The 24,655-nt window shown below is 34.7% G+C and overlaps 1 protein-coding gene across 7 annotated transcripts in view; it reads right to left on the minus strand.

Annotated features, from left to right (window-relative positions):
- Positions 1-24,655, minus strand: part of Ralyl (RALY RNA binding protein like) — a 641,586-nt gene that overhangs the window by 62,065 nt on the left and 554,866 nt on the right. For all 7 annotated transcript variants that reach the window (XM_047560810.1, XM_047560782.1, XM_047560777.1 and 4 more), the window contains 2 exons: positions 12,380-12,427; positions 2,911-3,074 (listed from right to left, as the gene is read on the minus strand). In XM_047560810.1, coding sequence (XP_047416766.1) covers positions 2,911-3,074; positions 12,380-12,427 — 212 coding nt within the window. The remainder of the gene's footprint in view (positions 1-2,910; positions 3,075-12,379; positions 12,428-24,655) is intronic.

Raw genomic sequence — 24,655 nt, forward strand, 5'->3', positions numbered from 1 at the left:
TGAGATATTTACTTTGAAACAATCTCTGGAAGTTGCTACTCTTCTCGGTAATGCACTGGGGTACATGGCAACTGAGGGTTGAATCCTATGTTACTGAACCGTCCAGAAAATGGCCTCAAGGTAAGTCAAGCATTTTTCTAAATCAGTGGCTCTAAATTTGGGTGGTGACATGTCCTTAGGGAACATTTAGAAATGTATAGGCATTTTTATAGTTACAAACATTGAAGACCGCTACTGCTATTTAAGGTTTGGGGGTTAGGATGCTAAATACTCTGCAGAGCTAGGAATACACTTTTTATTTATTTATTTATTCATTCATTTTTTAGTTATATATGACAGTAGAATGCATTTTGACATATTATACATACATGGAGTAAAACTTCCCACCAGAAATACTCTTGTACAAACATAGAACTATCTCAGCAAAATGCCAATAATGCTTTCGTTGTTAATACTATTTTAAAATGACCACACGACAAATGCAAATCAAAACCACCCTAAGATTCCATCTCACCCCAATTAGAATGGCGATTATCAAGAATACAAGCAACAACAGGTGTTGGCAAGGATGTGGGGAAAGGGTACACTCATACAATGCTGGTGGGGTCGCAGATTAGTGCAGCCACTCTGGAAAGCAGTGTGGAGATTCCTTAGAAAACCTGGAATGGAACTACCATTTGACCCAGCTATCCCACTCCTTGGCCTATACCCAAAGGACTTACAATCAGCATACTACAGAGATACAGCCACATCAATGTTCATTGCTGCTCAATTCACCATAGCCAGATTGTGGAACCAACCTAGATGCCCTTCAGTTGATGAATGGATAAAGAAACTGTGGCATATATATACAATGGAATATTACTCAGCCATAAAGAATGATAAAATTATGGCATTTGCAGGCAAATGGATGAAATTGGAGAATATCATGCTAAGTGAGATAAGCCAATCTCAAAAAACCAAAGGAAGAATGATCTCGCTGATAAGTGGATGATGATACGTAATGGGGCATGGGAGGGGTTAGTGTTAGGGTTAGAGTGAGGGTTAGGGAGGGGGGGGCAAGAATGGGGGAAGGAAGGACTGTATAGAGGGAAAAGAGGGATGGGACGGGTGGGGGGAAGGGCAAAAATAACAGAATGAATCAACCAACATTACCCTATGTAAATTTATGATTACATAAATGGTATGCCTTTACTCTATGTACAAACAGAGAAACAACATGTATCCCATTTGTTTACAATAAAAAAATAAATAAAATGCCACACGACAAACAATCTGTGATGCTTTAGATATTTCTGTTTGAAGTTAATACCACCAATGGCAGAACAGTCTTCTATAAATCTAGCAGGCAATTCAGTGTTCAATTTTCTACAATAAGAACTAAGTTCAAGAACTCTTCTTGTTCTTAAGAATAATCTGAGAGTATATTAGTGTGTGTAGAGACTACAGTAGAAACTCATTTTCTCTTATTACTAGACTCGAGAAGGAATTCATATTTTTTTATCTGCAGAATAGACTGGGTAAATAAGTGCATAGAGAAACTGCAAATTTATTTAGTTTCCTATTGAGGTTATATTAGCAGAGTCAAATTCCCAGTAAAATTCTTAGCAGATCAAACTTGAGAGTTTCTAGAAGCATCAGTACCTTTTTCTCTTTTTTTTTTTTTTTTTTTTTTTTTTGCCCATTTTCATGTAAAAGCAAATTATTTTGATAATGATGCTTAGTATTTCTGATGAGGTTGAGAGGAAAGAGTAGATAGGATGCAGGTATGAGGATTAAGATACCTGGCTTCTAATTCTGACTTTACCATTTAGTAGTTACATAACCTTCTATGTTTGCTCATTCATACAAAGTGGGTAAAAATATTCGTTTCACTTGCTTTGAAGGGTTGGCAGGGTAAAAACAGCATCCTTACCAGGCTGTGTGGGAACTTGCCTCTGATCATGTCTGCCGTCCTACTCCCCCACCTTGCTCTGCTGTAGCCACACTAGCTCTTTTGCTCTTCCTTAATTATGCCAACTTATGGTTTCTGCACTGACATTTGCTTAGAATAGAACCCCCATAATTTCAGAGATCCCTCTTTCTTGCTCTTTTGCTCCCTCAGTCCCTGCAGGTTTCCAGCTGTCAACAATGACAGGTAGTCATTGATCATCCTGTGAAATTAGCACCCCCAAGTTTCTCTTTATTCTAATTTTTTTCAATATCAATGAGATACGAGTCTTCACTTCTGCTCTGCTAAACTGTAATCTCAAGGCATATAGAAAATTGCATTATTCTTTCCTTATGATAATATTCTAATAACAATTCAGAGTTTTTCTGAATCAATCTATAGAGAAATTAAGCAGTGTATTTAGTTAGAAAGTTTGTATTTCTCCTTTTTATGGATCTATGTGATATTGTACAAATAGTATTTTCTTTTTTATGATAGTAATGTATTTTCAGGCATATATCTCTCATAATGATTTAGAATACATGGTAAGTTTTGTTTTTAACATCACTACCATGTTGTCTGCCTGTCTTAATTACTCTAATGCTCAAATATTCAAAACACACTCTAACTCTGCATAATCTCTGAAAAGATGGTACATGCATTCCCTTTCAAGTGAAATTGTTTCCTCATTAAAAAGCAGTATGTTTTATTTCACAACTTCGATAAATCACAAGCTAAGTAGGCACATGCACAATGTGATAAAATACTTTGACAATCCTTTTCAGATTGGTCCAGGGCCTCTGTGAGTCCTGTTGATGTCTGCTCCCCTGCTGCAGAGCAGTGTGCTGGAAAGCAAAGATCATTCCATCCCCATTTTACATTTCTCTGGTGGTTGCCTGGTTAATTTATAGACTATCAGCATTTGTGCAGTGATGGTTATTCCTACTTTTCTTTAAAGGGAAATAAAGAACGTTACTTACATTTAGAGCCTGAGGAGGAAGACCCACTAACAGCAGATCTTGATCCCCCTTTCATTGAAAAGACTCCTTTCCCCCTGCGAGTTGTGGTGACCGCCACTCTGGGACGCTTCAGCGGGATCACAGCACGGGGAGGTGGAGGCACACGTCCGTGGTAATCAAACAACCTTCACAAGACACAAATGGGCTGAGTTGGTTTGAAGTCTAAATGTTTGAAATGATTACGAGAATGTTCTGGTAAAAATTTTACAATGATTTTTTTTCTGTTGATTAATATTCAGAAAAACTGTTTATTGGCAGATTCATTTTTCACTAAAGAAATAGAATGCAAATGTACGCTATGCTTTCTGGACATTGGAATATGACCCCAATATGAACTCATTTGTAAGGAATGAAAGGATAAGGAACTTTGGTCCAATAGCACCATGCAATTTGTTGAAATTATGATGACCTTTGTTCCCAAATGTATTTCTTTGCTTGAATAAACCAATTTACCCTTCTCATGTACAGAAATCTTCCTATTACACCTCAGACACTTATTAGCACAGTAGCTTGAAAATAGAAGAGATTATGCAGAATCAGGGATAAAACAAAGAAAATGATCCTCTGATCAGAAAACAGAGCTCAGAGGAAAGCATATGGAAATAAAATCAGGTTAAAGAAAACACTCTTAGACAAATCAATATGGTGCCCTACCTCTCTCTAAGAACTTTTAAAGTAATTGAGCCTCTACCCACTACAAATAAAAGGAGACTGAGTTTGAACGAAAGAGAACTAGGGTGAGGACCCAATTTTGTTGATTAAAGCACTGGTGGGAAATATTTATCAGGATATATTTTATTGTTCTGATCATTTACCAGATATGCAAACTGAGACTAGAATGAGTTAGAGAAAATTCTTCTAACCAAAAAGAACATCAATAATGTTCTACTTTTACTAAAAAGTGAGAAATTAGAGTCACCACATTACCATTAAACAATAAAAGGAATGAAGTTGAAAGAATATAAACTCATTTATAGAAATATGTACTTTGAAGGATTAAAAACTTCATATTATTTATATTGTATACTCATATACAACAAAATTTTACATGACAGCATATTTGAGACACATAAAAGATCAGAGAAAATATACTGGGATACATTTATGCATTTATTTTTAAAACTATTTGCCAGTGAACAAGATGTGTAATTATGTTTTCCAATATAAAGAAAACAGTATTATTGACTTAGGATTATGATTGTTATATTTCTTATTGTGACACCATGATATGAATTCTACTCTTGTAATTGCTTTAAAACAGTCAATAAAAATAATCCAATATAAAGGTCAGAAATGAGAAAACTAGGCCAGGAAGAAAATAATAAAAATATCCCATAATTTCTACAGAAATACTGAGAGATGATATTGGCCAAATTATATTGTTATCTTGTGTGCATGAACAAATATGTAATAACAAGTTCCACCATTATTATAATCATAATGCAACAATACAAATATGGAAAAAAGACAATATCTATAAGAAGTTATTTCATAAAATTACATCTTGTTTACACATACATCTGAAAATGTGATAATCTTTTTTGAAAATATATAAACTATAATAAATTTGAGTTAGACTACTTTTGAAGTATTCAAAAATATTTAAAACTATTACGCTCCGGCAGAAAGGCAATATTAAACAAACTTAAAGCAATTCTGTAGTACTAGGAATATCTCTTATGTTAGACAGTTAAAGTGTCCAAAAACAATTGGGAAACATGCCAGGGAAAATCCAGGAGAAGTCTGAAAAGGAAAAGAAGTGAAATGAGACAGAGTTCAAGACAGGGGCATCCTCTGTGAATAAGCAAAGTCCATTAGAGTCGAAGAACGGCTGGAAAGGAACAGGTCATGGGTGTCAACACATTACAGTTTACTTAAAGAGTTTAGGCAAGACGAGGCTGAAAGGGGTTATGAATATCATCCCACCACCAGGGATTTTGAAATCAAAAGGGTCAAGGAAACCTGCCCTTCATTTCAATCACAAAACAAGGTCTGCATTAGTTATTTATAAGCTGAATTCACAGAGCTCCTTAAGTCAGTGAACCAAAACACAAAGGCATTTTGCATGAACTACGATAACCAAAACTATGGAGGGAAAAGAAAATACGGTAATTGACTTAAATTTTCCAGGGTAAGAGTTGCCCCTGGAGGTGAAAGGTAAACTCTTTCCTTAGGCCATTGCATGTGCAATTTAACAGGTTCATTAAATAAGTGAATCTATAAATTGGGTTAGGAAAATCTCTGATGCATAATAAAAAATATATAAAAATGCAAGAATGCTATTATGGAACTACAGGTCAAGTAAAGCCACCTCTCTCATGGCTACTTCAATTATAATTTTCTACAATATTTTATAGAGGGCTGAAATGTTTGTCAATATTTCTATTGCATTCCTCAGCCAAGGATTCCAAAGACTCCTGTGTTGTACTATGCTGATCTTAAGTTAAGAAAAGAGATCTGCTTTTGTTCATTGTATTTGTGATATATTTCTAGTCTGTGGTATACATTTTGTGCTCTTTGATGCAAATTCCTATAGAGAATGGCCCTTGTCCTCTGAATATTTTGGTGAGTTGTTACAAAGGGAGATGACTTTTCTTACCAAGGAGTCAGGTGAAGTTTTACCCAATTCATTCTGCCACTCTTATGGGATGATAGCATCACAACTTAAATATTTTAACGTGATATGGAATTTACAAAACAATGAACACTTCACAGAAGAGCATGATTTTTACTTTTACAACATTTAATGGTAATGGAGACTTTCTTAACTTTCATTGGGTACGCTTGAGTTTTCAGACATAAAGGAGAGGAAGACTGGGAGTTGTTCAAATGCATAAGGATACAAAGCAAGGAAGTGAGCCAGGCCTTCTGGGATTGTGAGACAGACACAGGACTCTTGTAACCCAGGGAAGCAGGTGGAAGGCAGTGGGAGCAGATGAACATTGGCTTTCTGATCAGAGCTCCATTTACAGTAAACCAAAGAAGTTTGCCTCTACAAAGTAGTAGACTGGCAAATAGTGTTGAGAGAAAGGTAATAGTCCATTTAAAATTATAGAATGGCAACAAAAATGGCAATCCAATAGAATTAATTGGAATCCAAATGTCAAAATTCAGCTAAAATCTTATATGTTTTTCTTCCTCTTATTTTTGTTTCTTCCACATTTAGAATTTATATTCCCCTTTTTTCCTTTAATAGTTTTTCATTTTCCCTAATATTATTTGATCAAAATAAGTTTTCTCCTAATGCTTGTTGGTCAAATAGATAAAGGTTTATGATGAAGCCAAATATGAAATTCTCTTTTCCCCAAGGTTCATTTTAAAACACTTCAATCTTTTTTTTTTTCTGTAAGCATCCGTATTTTTCACAAAATTGAAAACATAATGTATGTGTAGTCATGTATTCTGGTTTGTATTAAAAGCACTTCTCAAGCTTGCTGATGTTAATTTTAATTGCTGGAGTGCACTTTTCCAAGTAGACGCACCACATTCTAATAAATCTTTACCCAATTGTTAGGCTGTTGTCTTGTTGCTTATTTTTTTCCTAAAGACTAATATGATTTTTTTAAAAAAAGGAAAATTTGAAAAATTTATTCTGGGCATATATTTTGTCACCAAGGACTAAATTTTCATTTTAGATTAACAATAATTTTGAGAAACTTCTGGTAATTATCTTTTTTCTTCAAAATTTCCCTTAGGAAAAGAATTCTTCATTTTCCCTACTTATAAATCAAACTTATTGTTGCTCTATAGTTAATTTCACCTGATACAAGTTATGAATAATTTCTATTGCCCTTTTGTATCATTAAACTCTTCCAAGGTTTTCTGTGAAGTTTTCCTCCTGGGACAGATACAATACTTGGGGGAGCTGTTCTTTAAAGTCAATTTGACTGCAAACTTGAATGATCACTTTTTGCAATTTTTTGACCTTAATAAAATCTTTATGTTTTGCAAGATTGCTATCTGCTGTATTTTGTAATTAAACAGTTAATACATTCAAATGGCCAGTGTGAGGCTAGAAATCACTAAAGTGCTTTTAATTCTAATTTTGTAATGTTGGTATTTTAATCCATTTTGTCCATGAAGGAAAAAAGGAAGAAGTACCTTCAAGTTTAGTCAGTCGACACATGTGCATCTAGGTTTGAAATTCACATCTTTTGACTCCAAACACACCCTTTGTCAACTATACTGTGCTGTTATTTCCAAACTTTAAGTGGAATCTCATTTTACCAGATGATAATTTAAATTTGCATAATGAAGCAAATATTGCTTCTTGCTAATACGTCTTTCAGTACCATGAATATATATTGTGCTATAATTAATGATCTGAAATAACTGGAACTCAGAGCTTTTTCATTACCAAAACTTGAGTAACTTTTTTTTCATTTCAACAATACAAGGTCGAAATTGTTTCAGAATTGAACAGTGCCCATTTTGAATCACCTAAAATGTATACAGATTTTCTATGTGGTAAAACATCTCTGGCACTTTTTCTTATTACCAAAATTTACTTTTATATGGAGTATATAGACTGCTCAGTGTTCTTCCTGGTACTAATGAAAGAAAATATGGATTTAAATTGCTAATTTCTAAAATTGAAAACATTCTCTGAAGGTATTCAATATATTTTAGGTATGTATCTCCTTTTACTTTCCTTGGAAGCATATAAATATTTACGTTTAGTTTTAATAATATGTAAGGTCTGTGTTTAGTTATATTTGTTTAAAAAAATGCCGTTAAAGGCTAAAAAATGATTGGGCAATACTTTGTGCTAAATATGGAAAAGATAAAAGTTTATGATAATCATTCAAGTATACTATTTAGTAATACACATCATAATCCTTGAAACCATGAATAGATATAGCAATCACAAGATGGAACTTGTGCAGAAAAGTTTTTCAAGATAAAACTTTAAGAATTGAAAACTCTCAGCTACATTAAAATCCCCAAACCTGGTAGAAGTATGATGACGATATGATGCAGCTGTATGTCAATTCATTGTTTCTCAGCTTCATAACTGTCCTTAGCGACAGGTTGGGTTGAATTCTGCAGACCACATTTCTGCGGGGCAGGGAGCTGGATTCCTGCTAGGTTCAGCCAATGAAGAACCCGAGGAGGAAATAGCAAGACCAGTAGGAAAAGGGACTTGCTTTTCTTTGCTTTTGCTTCCTGCTCTCCTGAGCACTACTCCGACCTTGTTTCTTCACCCTGGCAGCAGCAATTCATTCCAGAAGCAGCAGCCAGAATCTAGTTGAAGTCATTTTTCAACACTTACAGGGTGCCCTCTTCACATTGCCTCTGAGACATCTGCATCTGTCCCTTCCTCAGAGGTCCACACAGGGACAGCAGCACAGGCTGAGACGAATCTCCTGGCCATACTTTCAGCTTTGCAAGAACTTTTTTCTACAGTATCTTTTTCTTTTTCTCATCTTGAGATGGATTCTCACTATTGTCCAGGCTGACTTGATCTCCTGGGCTCAAACCATCCTCCTATCCTCCTGGTAGCTGGGATTACAGGTGTATAGAATCATATCCAATTCTCACTATATTTTGATAATCCCAAACTCTTCCTTTGTTTCCCCAGCCTTAGAAGTGGTATCTGCTTCCTGCAGTTGCTAACTCCTTTAAAGAAGGGTGTTTTCTTCTTGCCTTTTCAGTTCCTTAATTCCTAGTTAGCAAGATTTTATATGCAGTGATCCTACACATAACTAGTGCAATTTTGTTTTCCTAACTTAAAGCAACCTGGGGTTAATGGAAATAGCTGAGTGCACTACCCTCCCTACCACTCTCCCTTTGCAGGTGTGTTCTGCTACAGTTGGAATGCCCTTGGGAGCAGGTTAAAGGAAAATAATGCAGACAGTTTAATCCAGAGGGGTTACAATGTATACTATGGAAAGACAACTGACCAACCAGCTTATTTCTGTCACATGGACTTTGCAATATGATTATCTGTATAAGAAACACTTTCACCACCTTTAATGGTTGCTGTTAGTTGTTACCAGTAGCTAACATTGATTAGGCACTAAAAATACACCAGGCATAATGCCGATCCTTACACATGTTCTCTCATTTAATCCTCAGCACAAATTTGTGTTGGAAATTAACTTCATGCTCACCTAACAGATGCAACAACAGGTTTTGTCATTTTAAATGACTTGCCCAAGTTTGCACTCCTACTAAAAAGAGTTTTAAAATTTTAACCATCAATACGAGCCAAGTGTAATTTGGGAGGAATCACTGTGAATAAAACTGTTGTAGTGACTCTGTAGACTCTTTATCTTGTCTACCCATTCCATTCTGTTTTCCTTTTGTGGGATTCTGTGTTTACAGGGAGCTCTTGAGTATACCCACTGGTGGCAGATGCTTATGTCCTTCTAAGCCAAGTGCAAAAAATGAAAAATAAACTAATGAAAGCACAGACTGTTCAGATAGTCTGTTAACAGTACAGTCACACTGATCTATGCCACACTGAGAAGCCAAACAGATTGTACATAAGACAAACAAATTATTTTGAAAATCATTCAGAGTTAGCTTTTTTTGTGTAAGTGGAGAGTCAACTGAAAGCTTCAAGCTCTATAATTATATGACCGCTTAAGGCTCTTGTTCTTTGTTAAGATGGATCTATCTACCTACCTATCATCTATTTTTTTTTTTCTGAGCTGTCATTTGGAAGCAGTAAAATACAGATCTTGGTTTCTCTTTAAAGATGAGAAAATGGAAAACCTGATTTGCCCCCCAAATTATAATTGTTATCAAACCTTGGGTCTCCTAACTAATAGAGCAAAACTCCATTTTAGGAAGAAATTCTTTAAATGTGCAAGGAAGTCACATGATAGAAAACATTTAAGAAGCTAAAACAATTTTATATTAACAGACTGTAATACAATGTGTATTAATAGAAATTAGGACAATGTGCTGCACCCTGAAGAAATAGAGCTGTAGTAGAAAATGTCTACTATAAAAAAGTGCAGTCTGTCTCCATGTTATCTTTTCATAATAGGAAGTGGGATTATTTTAATGCTGAGAGAAATTCACATCACTTTAATAACAAGTTATTACAAGCTTTTACATACTTAAAATAAAATCTTGTACTTTGTAGAAATTTTAAGTGATTTGAGAAAAATCATTCTTAAATATCAATTTTTATCCATACAAATAACTAGATAAAATACTTAACCTAGTAGTTTGGACATAGTAATAACTGTTGTAGCTATGATTCCCAGGTAGGCAAGGCTGTGTCATTATTTTATACCACAGACTAACATTGCTTCTCCTCTGTTTTGTGCATTCACACAGAGGGTTATCGAATTAAAACAGACACCCAAGTTACGATTGTAGTTCTGTCACCAATGAGCTAGTTGACCTTGGGAAAATTCATCTCCTTAAATGCAGAGAGATGCATCAATATCAAAAATTGAGTGTCCACTGTGTGAGGTTTACTGATAGTCCCTGAAGATACAAAGATAAGCAAAGGTTAATATTATAGCCCTCATGGAGGAGGGAAGGCAAATGTGAATCCAATAAAGTCACTGCAGAAAGAATTATAGCAGTACAAATTTGGAGAAGTGCTGAGAAGAAACAATGCTGGGTGCTCAGAGAAACAGAGGAATCTATTTAAATCTGGGAGTGGTGTTTGTGCTGAGATCTGAAGGATGGAGTCAAGTGAAAGAGGCACTGAGGGAGGTATGAGGAGATGGAACAGCACAGAGAAAGGACCTGAGGCAGGAAAGAACATGGTGTTCTCATGGAACTGAAGAAGACATGTGCAGCTGGAACAGAGAGAATATAACCCTTTCAAGGGATCATAGGATTCTTTCCCTTTTAAAAATCTCTATTGAAAATTATTTTTTCCAGATTTGCATTCTTATGCTTTGGATTGTTTTTTAATAGTACTTATAATTAAAGACATATTAAACACTTAAAAGATATTTACCTCTCTACCTCCATGATCTTTCTATAGTTGGTCCTCGGTTTGTATGTCTTATATATGCACGTTACCAGTGTTAGTTAAATAACACCAGTTGTCCAACAACACAAATTAGTTTTCAGTTCCCACAACCTAAAACCTATGAGTAATTTCATAAAGAACAAATTTTGCTAACTTTCCATCCATAAATGACTATGTATAAATAGCAAAGGTGCATCATGATCAGTGACCAATCATGTCACCAAGTCTGTGAAGGGTGGGTTGCTATTCATGTTATTTAGTTCATATACAGATAGCAATCAGGTAGTCATAATGCTTCTTTGTCTCTCAATGATAAGTTCACATGGCATTTTACAAAAATGGACAATTAAACTGAAGATTGGTGATACTGGGAGTGAATTTCAAATTGAATGTAAATGGAATTATAAAAAAATAGATTGTCATAGGGATGTTGACACTGCTCCATTTGAGAGACTCTAGACATAGAACCAAAGGAAATTAATAAAGCAAGTTTTTTTTAACATAAATGAGGAACATGGGTGATGAGATGAAAAGGGATGAAGATATGGAAAGGAAGTGATGGTGGCAAAAGAATCACATACTGAAGAAACTCTCAAGACCATTCACAACATGGGTAAGAAGTCAGGCTGATTCAACCTCAGAATGAAGGACAGTTCATGAAGGCAAAAAACAGATACTTGCTTACAGCCTAAGTTTTGCAATGAAAAGAAGCCATGCAATATTTGACTACTTTTGGTAAATTTTTATGCAAAGAAATAAAAAAACTTAAGTATCAAAATTTTATTGTTTTCAACTATATAGTGTGCTAAGTCACTCTTAGCTTTACTGCAAAGCCCTCTGTATTATAGGGCAGAGAGTAAAAGTGTTTTTGAAGTTTTAATACAAAATTTAAAGGTCATAGGAAAAGTCTATTTTTTTAAACATTGATCACAAACAACATTTTGCCTGATTTTAGCTTGGATGATTGCTTTTATGGTCCTATACTATCATGTATAGCAGAAATGGCCTGTAAATTATACTAAATTTAACCAATACAGTCTTTCGATGTGCCATGAAGGCAAATATATTTTAGAAGGTGGAATAATTTTCTGAGTTAATGAAACTCTCAATCTTTAAAATTCTAAGTCAACAACAGACCTGGAAAATAATTAGTTAACTAAATCCTCGGAATGTTAACCAAATATTTGAAGTAAAATTTTCTGATTAAGTATCTCCAAAGTCCTAAATCTTCACTATCTACTTCAGTAAGAGTGATAAAAATAGAAAAATCTGTCTACATTCCATTCCATTTGGACTTCATGCTTTATTTTTAACTATAAAAAGAATAATTAAAAACATATTTAAAAAATAAAAACAAAAAATTACTTAGTAATTTCAAAAAATATTATTTTTAACATTTCATTTAAGAGCAGCTGTGAGTGAAATGAATGAAATAGTTAAAGATGACTTAAATCACAGGGAAACGAGAAAGTAAAATTCACATACCGATTGTAGAAATCATCTCTGTAGTAATCATAGTCAAAGACGTAACCACTAAGGAGGAAAATTTAAAAAAAAATCAGTTGGCATTTGTTTCAATCACATTAATTTTGATACTAATTTATGATGTTGTAGCAAGACATTTATGTTACTTTTTAAATACTTACTTTCAATGTAATTATGTATTCAAAGGACTTTACAAGATAACCTTCAATTTGACATGTCAGGTCAAATTATTATTACATGTTTGACCATGTAGAGACTGACAATGGTTTATATGATTTGTAATAGAGGATTTGGAATGGAACGTGAGAACAAGTAACAAAATAAATATTTTTTAACATTTGTAGTTAAAAATGAATGACCATTTTTTCCTCTAGACAAGATATAATATGATTGTCCCTTCTTTCTAAGGCAATTTACTTCTTCGGCCTTTGCTATGTGCAATGAGGCTGGACAATGAACAAAAGGTATTAAAATAAATGGAAAGGTCTAATGACCCCTTTATTATAATAAGAGTTAATAGAAACAGAAATTCAGCATTAGTTTTTCATTCTAAAAACTGTAGATTCAATGCTTTAAGTAGACCAAAATAATTTTTAAAGAAACCCTTGGCTGAGTCTTACAACAATAACTTAATTTATCAGGATATTTAAATGAGAATTAATAACTGCATTTTGGTGATAAGATTATTATGACAAATCCCCCTAAAGGAATACATAATAAAAATTGCCTACATTCACTTGAATAATTGTTTGCACTTATGAAGCACTTTATTTGCATTTTAATTCTTATCCTGAATGGTGTAAAGGAAAGAGACTAAGGTTTGAACATCCTAAGTGACATGCTCGCCCTTTTGTTACTGGATGAAGATTTGAGAAAAAGTCTTCTGAATCCATATCTGGAGATGTTTTCACTACTTCTTGCCACCCTCCCAGAACTGGCAAAAAAATCAAAATCTTATGATTAATGTATCTAATATCAGAGTGAAAAATTATTTTTTAGCACTTATTTATTTATTTTTCACTGTGGTAAAATATATAGAGCATCAAATTGATCATTCTGACTGTTTTTAAGTATACAATTCAGGGAATTAAATGCATTCACAAAGTTGTATAAACCTCTATTTCAAGAACTCTCTCATTCCAAACAGTAACTTTGAAATTTATTAAGCAACGATATCCTATTCCCAATTCCCCTGGATAAAATTTATTCTACTTTGTCTCTATGACTTTGCTCATTTTAGATACATTGATACATGCTATTAATAAAACAAATACAAACTATACAATCACATAATTATACCATATTTGTGCATTTTTGCTGAATTATTCCATTTAGCATATTTCAAAGTTAATCCATATGTAGCATATATCAGAATTTCACTGCAATTTAAGACTGAATAATAATCCATATTTTGATTATCTTATCACCTGTCAATATACCCTTTGATGATTGTGAATAATGATGCTGTGAACATTGATGTGAAAGTAAGTGAATCTCTGATTTCATTTTGTTTGGATTTATACATAGAAGTGGAATTGCTGGATCATATGGTAAATTTATGTTTAACTTTTTGAAGAGTCATTACAAGACAGAGGAGTGATTTTATATTTCCAAATCTATTTACTGGTCCTTTACTTCGTAATTTTTTCCATGTTAGGAAAACTGAAAGAACTGAAAGAGGGGCTTATTATTCTTGGTTTTAAGGATAAGTGTATTTATTTATTCTCATACCCACTACATATGGAAAGAAAATGCCTGATGTGGTGTACCTATGTCTGAGAGATAGTTTTCCCTCTAGTACAATCTCATGAAGCATAATATTTGAGTGTAAATATTGAAATATAAAGTGGGTGCCTACTCTATGCATCCAGATGGAGGACCTAGCATTTTATGGTCAGAGAAATGCCATGTTCATCTCTGCAAACTAAGGAGGACAGTGAGGCCACTAGCTAAACAGTAAGAACAAAGATATTCACTTCTGTCTGATAGTCACAGATTGTTAAAGTAGTAATTTATACTGCTGATGTGGATACCACTCTGGTGTGGAGCTGAGAGACTTTAAAGGCAACCTATTGGTTACCACCAAATCTTTTTTTTTTTTTTTTGCACCGTCTTCAAAATTGTGTATATTTAATAATGAAAGCTCATTTCAATTCTCAATTGTTTTTTAAAAATTGATATGTAAAATTGTACATGTTCATGGGGTGTAACATAATATACAACATAATAAATTGTTCAAATGAGGGTGAACATATATATCCCCTCATACATTTTTCATTTCTTCATGATAAAAGTATTAAAATCCTTTCTTCTAATTTTTTGAAACACACAGTACATTATCATCTATATTGAGCAATATAACACCAGAATTTATTTCTCCTAACTATCACTTAGTACCTATCTATCAACCTTTTCCCATCTCTCCTTTTTCCCTACTTTCCCTTGCCTCTGGTAATCACCTGTTTGGATTATGTAGAAGGAAATGAGAGGGAGTGGGGTATGAAAAATGGTGGAACGAGACAGACATCTTTACCCTATGTGTATGTATGATTACACGAATGGTATGAATCTACATCGTGTACAACCATGGAAACGAAATGATGATAACCCATCTGTGTACAATGAATCAAAATGTAGTCTATAAAAAATTTTTAAAAAAAGATAAAAGATAACAAGTGCTGGTGAGGATGTAGAGAAAAGGAAATCTTTGCTCACCGTTGGTAGGAATTTAAATTAGTGTAATCATTGTAATATAATCCATTGATTAGAATAATCATGGAAAACCCTATGGTGGGTCCTCAAAAAATTAAAAATAGAATGACCATATGGTCTAACAATTCCACTGGTGGTTATATTCCCAAAGGAAATGAAATCAGTACATCGAAGAGACATATGTACTCTCATGTGTATTGAAACAGAATTCACAGTAGCCAAGAAACGGAAACAACATAGTGTTCATCGACTGATGAACAGATAAAGAAAATGGTACATATATAATAAGGAACATTATTCAGCCATAAAATAATGAAATCCCATCACTTGCATCGATATAGATGAAAATGGAGGTCATTATATTAAGTGAAATAAACCAGGTACAGAAAGACAAGTACCAAATGACCTCACTCATCTGTGGGTATAAAAAAGTTGATCTTACTGAGTATACCAAATCTTAATGTATAAATACTCCCTCAAAACCTTCCTGATAGGACTGGGGTTGTGGCTCAGTGGTGGAGCACTTGCCTTGCATGTGTGAGGCACTGGGTTCATTCCCCAGCACCATATAAAAAAAATAAACAAAATAAAGTTATTTGTGCCCATCTACAACTAAAAATATTTTTAAAAAACCTTCCTGATAAAGCATTACATATGCTTCTTTCTTTTTGAGATTCACTTATTTCTGCAGGTAATAAGGGATATGAGTGACACTTGTCAAACACTTGCTGGGCAGCCTCAAGTTTAAAGTTAGGCTAGTCTTTATATTTATCATGAGTAATCATCATTGTGTCTTATATTCGATTACTTTTAAGAATGTGTTCACAGAAGACAAAAGTATGTATAATATCATTCATGTTAAGAAGCACAAATGAGGTTTCTAACAATCAAAGCAAAGAAAAAAAGTCAACAGCAGTGTATTATTTTAAGAACTTTGCAAAGAATTAATTTATGAGGCATAATATCCAGGGAGGAAAATGCTGTAGTTTGAAGCCCTATTCTTGATGCTTTCATATACAATCCTCTTTAATCTTAACATCAATTAGCATAGTCATTCATATGTTCACTTATCACAATTTGATTAAGAACATGTATCAGAGACTTTACTAGGTACTTAGGATTATAGCACTTTTCTCTTTGCTTGAATCTCATGATATAGTTATGTACCAAGATGGCCTCAACCTCTTTCTCAGCATGACTCTTTGTGACTAGAGGCTCCTGACTTTCCCTCTTTTGGATGGAAAACTTTGGAGAACTTTCAATTGTAAAAATGTTCACTGCTCCTTTGGCATGCAAATCTTTTCCTGAACTCCCCTAGTTTTACAACCCAGGAATATCAAACTAGAAGCTATTCCTTTGAAATGTGATTATCAAGGAAGATATCTCCCACTAACCAACTTCTACCTCTCTTTCTCTACTCTCCCTACCCTCTTATAACTACTCTTCTACTCTCCATGTCTTTGAGATCAACTCTTTTAGCTTCTACATATAATAGGAGGAATAAGTTGTAGTGTGCTATAGCAGGATAGAGTGACTTAGTTACTAAAAACTTTCTGTGTGCTTCAAAATAGCTGGAGAGATAAGTTTGAATGTTCTCATCATAAAAATAAGGATAAATGTTCAAGGTGATGGATATACTAATTACCCTGGTTTGATCATTTACACATTATCTCCATGTATTGGAATATCACACTTTACTCCATACATAATTATTATGCATCACTTCAAAAATAAAAGAAAGGTATCTCCCAGTCACCATGTAGAGCCCAACTTGGAAGAACACCAGTTATTAAACACAGATGTCATATTGCATGGACCAAATTCCCCCTATTTCCTTTTATCCACTTCAGCTCTTAAAAACTCCCCTCCTTTTGTTTTAGTGGAACTGAATTCAATTTCGGTTCCCTATGGCAATATTCTTAAAGAAAGTCTTCATTGACTGAGTGACTTTGGTGGTGCAATTTTTCTTTGACAGTGTTGCAGACAGAAAATAAATAATATAAAACAAAATACTCATAAGCGAACAAATGAGATGGATAGACACAGAGATTGAGAGAAAACTATTAAAGGGTATTGGTGAGAGCTGAACTCACTGAGGAGGTGACATCCAAATTGGAGGTCTAAAGAACAGGTCCTACCATGAGCTGGGGCGGTAAAGGAACAGACAGAGAACAGTGGACCCAAAGACACAAGTCAGAAAAGACCTTGAGAGATTCAGTAATGCAAGAAGGTCAGTTCAGGGTTACTGCCCTTCTGCAAACCATAAATTACTGTGTCTCAAAACAGATGGAATGGTATTGACAGATTCAAGACATGTTTTGTAGGTTGCTTAAAGAACTGGAGAGATTATATTATCCTTTGTTGAGCAGGAGAAGATTGGGAGGAAGAAGTTCCAGAGGAACCTCTCAGGAGGAGTTTTGTACATGGTAGTATTTGCAATCTTGCGACATAGTGAAGAAACACTATCAGGGGAAATTGCACATTATCAAACCAAGAGGAGCCCCAAAGATAGGGAAATAATTCTGGATATAAACATATTAATAGTAATGAAGCTATGGAAGAGGTGAGGTCTTCTTTAGGAATAAGTGTAGAGAGAGAGAGAAGGCTATTCATGTGAATTCTAGGCCTTGACTTCAAGGAAGGAGGAGGAGACAGCAAAGTAGCTAGATCAAGTATGAGCAGGAAATGAAGCTCCTGTGTAGGTCCCTAACTTGCCACTTACTAGATATGACATTGAACCACCTGCTTAATCTTTCTGAACCTCCCCTGCCAAATGGGATAATATTAGGAACACCTTGTTTTTGATACACTGTAGTCATTCAATGCTGTTTTCATCAGTTTTCCTACAGCTAAGATATAAACAGATTTTTCTGAATCCAAAGTCTGTGATTTTCCCTTCTTGTTTCTCTAGATATTTGTTAATTTAAATAAATTTATTAATGTCTAGTGTTTCACTTTTCTACTAGTGTCAGGTGATCAGAAATTTACAACACTATATAGTGGTAATAGAAAAATATTGAGCAATTACTAATTCTAATAGATATATTTGAGTATTTACTATGTACCAAACATAGTACTAAACAGAGTAGATTCATTAAATAATGATTGATCGATGGGACAATCATTTTCCTGTAATTGAGAGATGGGACATCATTTTCCTCAGGATTTTCTGAAGTAATTTCCAAGTAAGTTCATAGAGTTAAGACATGCCTGAATTTTTTAAATGATTTTCTTCTGAGGTTTTTTCAAATATTATAATTAATCTCTGACAGAAGAGTTTAATTGCAAGAAGAAAATGTGATGCATTGACCAATTAATAAAGGTGTTATTAATATGGATGACAGTAATGATTCCATTCATGTCTCTTACACCTTTAGGAATTGCTTCAATAATTTGATAGCTTTCTGAAAATTTAAAAATGCATGGGAAAAAAGAATTCAATTTTCTCTTTCTCAGTTGCAGTTTAAATGATCTTGTCCAACTCACTTATTTTTTGTTCAATCTTGACTGCTAAAGACATATTTACAAGAACCAGAAATAGCTAAGTATTCTGAATTGTTTGACCCCATGTTCCACTGCCTGCCATCATGAACTCAATTTTACCTGTCAAAGTTAAAAATGAAATGAAATGCACAAATAGACCTGTCTTGGTAATCATGCCAAGGCTGCTTTTGTCTTAATGGCTTGGGGTTTAAGCAGAAATGCCATGACAGTAGTTGGCTTAGGTCACAAGCTGTAAAATCAAGATGGATTTCCAAGAAAGAGGAAGAGACACAAGGAGATGCAAGGTGACTCCAGGACAAGTTAGATTCTTGTCAGTTAGGTTTCCCAGTCTTCTTGCCTCTCTTCTCCATCATTTCATCCTTTATTCACTTATTTACTGTTGACCTTTTTCACTCTTGCCAGACTCTCTCTCTTTCACAAAATCTCTGCTTTTTCTTTCTGTGTAAATCTCTATATGAAATTAACTGTTAAATGATGGCATTGTTAGGACTCATATTCAGGTTTACAAAGTATTTAATGAATTGCATTGCTAGAAAAAGTTAGTCTTTCAGTTACAAAAGAGCATCCTACTGATAAGGGACAGACAAATGTGAGTGGTAAGAACATGAGGTTAAGGGGACAATTCTATAAAATGGGTCCACTGTGCTGACCCCCACATACTTTCTTTTCCAAGAAGTAGTTTATCTGCAAAATTCGTCAGCAAACTACCTGCTAACTGCAGAAGATATGCAGGCCAGAAATAATGTTGTTAAGAGGAACCCAAGTTACCCTGAAAGGGGAGACTTTTGTGATCCTTTCCACAGGCCAGATTCCCAAACTCAGGAAGATAAGGATAATTCCTCCTAATCATAAAATCTATAAGAATTTATGTTTAAGAACCCAATTAGAACTGGTCAGTGTGGGCCAAAGTGACTAGTGTTGTCATGGTAGTGGGGACTTGAAAGTTTGATGTCATTCCTGCTGTCAGTCAAAGTCAAGAGGTGGATCTGGGAAGGGTTCTCTGGGATCCTCCATAAAACTGGAATGCGGGAGAGACACACTGTTCCTCTCCTGGGAGAACCCATTCTCTCCCTTGAGAATGTCCCCTTTCCCCTTTTCCTGTCCCTTCAATAAGCTCATGCCTATTATTCTGAATGACATGTCTAAAATCTTCTTGACTTAATCACAAGAATCAGGGTTTGAAAGTGGGAGGGTGGTCTTTGCCTGCTTTAATTTCCCTGAAGACCCCAGCTCTATAACACTAGCTCACTCCAATTTTTCTTCCCTCATTAACTGTATAGTGTTATGCTAATGGGCTAATCTATTTTGCTTTTAAAGAAAGGAAATTTTGCAATTTTCATTTCAATAGTTTTACAAGACAATCTATTTGTTAGGTCACTGAAAACGAAATGATAACTAGATGTTTAGGACAGTGTCTAGGAGGAAATTAAATCCAGGAAATGTCAGGACTTTCGTCATTTGGGTCATGGTCATAGTGGCCTGTGGAAGGTAGTTGACTTTCTAGAAAAGTATATGCAGGTTTAGAGTATTTAACATGAATAAGTATTTCATATTAATTATTTAAAATCTGGAGTACTTATATGAATTTTATTCTACTTGTCAATGTATCTTTATTCTAATAGTTCAGATACCCTTAGAATTTAATAGGAAATCAGAATTGTGAAAGTAATTGTGGTGAATTATAGTCCCATACCTTTTATTTACTGAAGATTAAATGAGGACCAACTTTCCTGGAATTTGATTTAAACTTTTTCATTTATAAAAGAAGAAATAACAGCTTATTGAGCTTTACAATATATGCAATCGATTTAATTTAATCCCTTTGAATTCATAAAGCCAGTTTCATATGAGTAGACTAATGCACAAAGTATTTCTTTTTATTTTCCCTCACAGAACTTCATTAAAACATAATCTGAAAAAATATTAATAAACTCTGTAGCATAAGCAGGGTGCATTTTAATGGTATCTTGGAAACATCCTGCCAATAATAACTACTTCTAGAACCTTCTCGGTTATTGTATCTGGCTTCTTAAATTAAATTGAATAATCAATTAATGAGGACTTATTGTAAGTCAGGTGTAATACTGGGAGTTGTGTATAATAATATCAGGAGAACCTCAAGGAACGCCAATCTAAGCATGAGGGACTAGGCAAACACACATACAACTGTAAAGTGAGTCAGAATTCAATAAAAGTTCAAACAGAAATTAAAACTGTTCTGAGAACTTGTAGGCAAAAGGAATAGGATGTGCTGGTAGGAATGGGGATCAAACAAGCCTTCATGAAAAAGATGACATTTTGATTGGACCTCACAAAAGGTTAGGACTTTGGCAAATAAATGTTAAAAAATTAGGTTGTTCTGGGTGGTCAAAAAATGGTGGTGGTAGTTGGATGTGGTGGTGCACACCTGTAATCCCAGTGACTGAGGTTGAGGCAGGAAGATTGCAAGTTCAAAGTCAGCCTCAGAAAACTTATTGAGGCCCTAAGCAATTCAGCAAGACCCTGTCTTGAAGTAAATGTCTTGAAATAAAAAGGGCTGGGGATGTGGCTTAGTGGTTAAGTGCTACTCAGTTCAATTCCCTGTACCTCCCCCACCAAAATGGTGGTAGAAAATGTGGGACAAGTATGAACAGTGCTTGGTGAAGTGGTGAAGATTGTTCTCTCTTTAACACACTATTTTCAAAATACCTATGGTTAATTCTGAAAATCAAGAATGCAGAGAAATTATGCAGGATAACTGGCTGAATTCCCAGACATTTGGGTAGAATCACAAGTATCCTCAGGGGTTCCTACAGGATTCTGTTTCTAACTTATCATAATATTTTTCATGTAGGTTTCTAACTGAAGCGTATCTACACTTGAATAGATTTATAAGCTTTACCAAGATTCATGAACAAAAATCTGTCCATTTTCCCTTTAGGAAACACGTATAAATCTTTAAATTTACTATGGTATATGTGTGTGTGATGAATACGCATACATACATATTCTCAAAATTCGAACACAGTTCGATAAACTCTTTAGTCTAATTTCATTGACAAAATAATTCATTCCTAAATACCTATGGAGTGGGAAGAAGGTGAGTGAGCACTTAGAGAATTATGACATTTTTAGAGTTCTTGGCTAATTATGAATCAGGACCTGTCACCTTAGAGAAAGTGGCCAAGAAGTTCAAAATATTAAAATAATCTGCCTAATCCATGTAAGGGTTCTGATCTTTCACATGTTTGAATAACATTTACTCTCTCACACCATTCAAGTTGTTACTTTAATTGAAAGACCAGTGATATGATGTGTGAATTTTGCAAATAAGAGAAAAAGAGGAAGAAAAGGGGAGAATTATTTTTCTCTCTTCTGATTAAGTTAAATGGATTTTGAGTTCAGGAGTATCACCTGGACTGGAGTATGCTGTTGCCTTTATCTTTGCTGCATTCTGATAGGGAGGATATTTAAAGTTGTAATCCCAAAATTGTGTTTAGTTTTCACTTATGTCTTCCAGTCTAGCATGAATGTGAAAATATGTATATATATTTTTCAATTCATGATTGTTTTATAAAGTTGCAATGAGAGTGAAAAAATTCTTTTTATTAACAGCATGATGTACTTGGTAAGAGAATTATAAATGTGAAAGCAGGAGAAACAAAAATCTAGCTATTTTCAAATCCTGGCCTAGAAATATACATAGTCTCACCTGAACCAGTACAACTATCCACAAACTGGTATTCCTGGCCCCAAATGCTTCTACATCTCCTACCTATCATGTTAATAGTTAATGAGTTGGAAGTATAGCAAAAATAATAATTACATCGACAACTAGCAAAACCCATTTAGTTACTCCCCATAGACTAGGTAACATACAGAGTCTTCAATATCAGGAGTCTCCAATATGCAACTCCTTCAATATTCCTTCCCTATGCATTTGATCACTGAATCCTTCCGCATTTCTCAGCACCTGCTCTCCGTCTTGCATTATTCTTGCTCCTTGTTGTCAGGCAGAGACTTGCTTGTATCTCTACACAATCTTTTCCATTAGCTCAGTTGCTTAACAGCAAGTTGTCTGTTATGCCATCCATCAACATATGTTGTATCTTCTTTTTTTGGAAGTGTATCTATTCTTAAAGACCTAATTCAAGCACTGCCTCTTTCTCAGTTATAAAATTTATTGAGAGAGATTAAATTCTATTTTCTGTGCTATCCTTTGATTAGAGTCTTTCTCATACTTAAACATGACTCATGCTTTGCCAGCGCTCTGCTTTTCTTGTCATTTAGCTAATTTATATAGATTCATTTCTGTTAGCCTTTCCCCTTCACAAGCTAATCCTTCCATTCCATTAATCATTCCCGTCTTTCTTCTTCGAACTTAATCTAATTTATCTGAATTTCTTGACACTGAAGTTTTCAGTTAAATATTCTAGGAGGACTCATGTCAAAATCCAGCAGACTATTATCTATCTCCTTGTTTTAACTGAATTTAGTCATTAATATGCAGGTCTCATTCTTGTAACTTCTTATGCATACTTCTATCGAACCATAGATTAGTATTTAACCATTTATAAATCTGTTCACTAGATGATGAACTGAAAAGGCAGGGCGTTTGAAGCCACCTAATAGATATTTTGTTCATTAAATATTTTTAGTTTCTTGAAACTTTCTGCTATACTATTTCTTCCCATGGGGAAAAATGCTTACATTAAATTCTTCAAACACATGAGTATCAATATTAGAATGTTTGGACTGTCACAGTTGCCATGTTGGATTATACCTTTCTTCCATTTATCAACTTATTGACTCTCAGTTCCCTGCATTGTGATAACAGAGCTGGATCCTATAAACATTTCTCTGTCACAGGGCACAATGTTAGGATTTGTCAAGAGGGGGCACTGGAGGAAAACTGTAAGTCACAGAAGAGGAAAGGGTGCCCTTCCCGGGTTCCCATGGAATTTTCTTCTTGCTTTTGTGGTATGGCTACCACCAGGGTTATCAGAGACTGAGTCATAAACACTGGCATCTCAGCAGGAGGCTTTCTTTGCGTATGCTAGGTGAGTGCTCTCCAAGAGGAGCCACCGCTTCAGCTTAGCAGGAGGCTTTCTTATTCATCATCTCCCGATTTGGTGTGGAATATCCCCTGAAAAGCTCATGTTTTGAAAGAATGGTCACTAAGGCAGCAAGGTTAAGAGGTTGGACTTTCAGGCAATGATCAGAGCTTTGACCTCTTTAGTGTATCAATCCATTTACTGATTAATCCATTGATAGTTCAATGAACAACTGAGAGGTGGGACCTAGTTGGAGGAAGTTGGTCACAGGAGATGTGGCCTTGGACTATATCTGTCCCTGGTCCCTTCTTTGTGCACATGTCTTTCTCTCTCTCTGCTAACCAGTTACCATGAGCTTGGTGGCTTTCCTTTGCCATCTCCTTCTGCCATGGTGTTTCTGCAATGGAGTTGGCTGACCATGGACTGAGATCTCCAAAAATTCTCCAAGATAAACGTTTCCCCCTCCAAATTGTTCTTGTCAGGTATTTTGGTCATAGTAATGAAAAGCTAACACAAGACTAGTCTATCAACATCCCAGCAAGCTTCTCTGCCATTCATTAGGCTGCACCCATATCCTGTCTAATGAAATCTGAATCTCAGTCTTGGGAAGAGTGTCTCTTTAAGTTCCTTCTTTAGGTCCTCTCCTTCAGCTGTAGAGGTAGTATTTGTTTCCTGTGTTTTCTACTCCAATATTCTTTTGCAATATCTTACCCATTTAAAGGACTTAATTATCTTTTACTAGTTCACGTTTCTTAATTAATTTTTTTTTTTGCTTTTTATAAAATTACTGGTTTGATTTTTGTCTCCATTTTCCTGACTGAACATTGATAGACACAACTCAGTTCAGGCATTTTTGTGTTCTACATGTTTAAATGATCATATATGACATGTACTCAAAGGATATGAGTTTTCCAATTGTAAATAAATCATTTTCATATCTTATGCATTTGATTTATTATTATTATGATTTAACTTATTGGACTATAAGGATTTTTCTAAAGTTCTCCTCCAAGGGTAAATTTATCAA

The sequence above is a fragment of the Sciurus carolinensis genome, chromosome 1, assembly GCF_902686445.1.
Source record: "Sciurus carolinensis chromosome 1, mSciCar1.2, whole genome shotgun sequence".
NCBI lineage: Eukaryota > Metazoa > Chordata > Mammalia > Rodentia > Sciuridae > Sciurus > Sciurus carolinensis.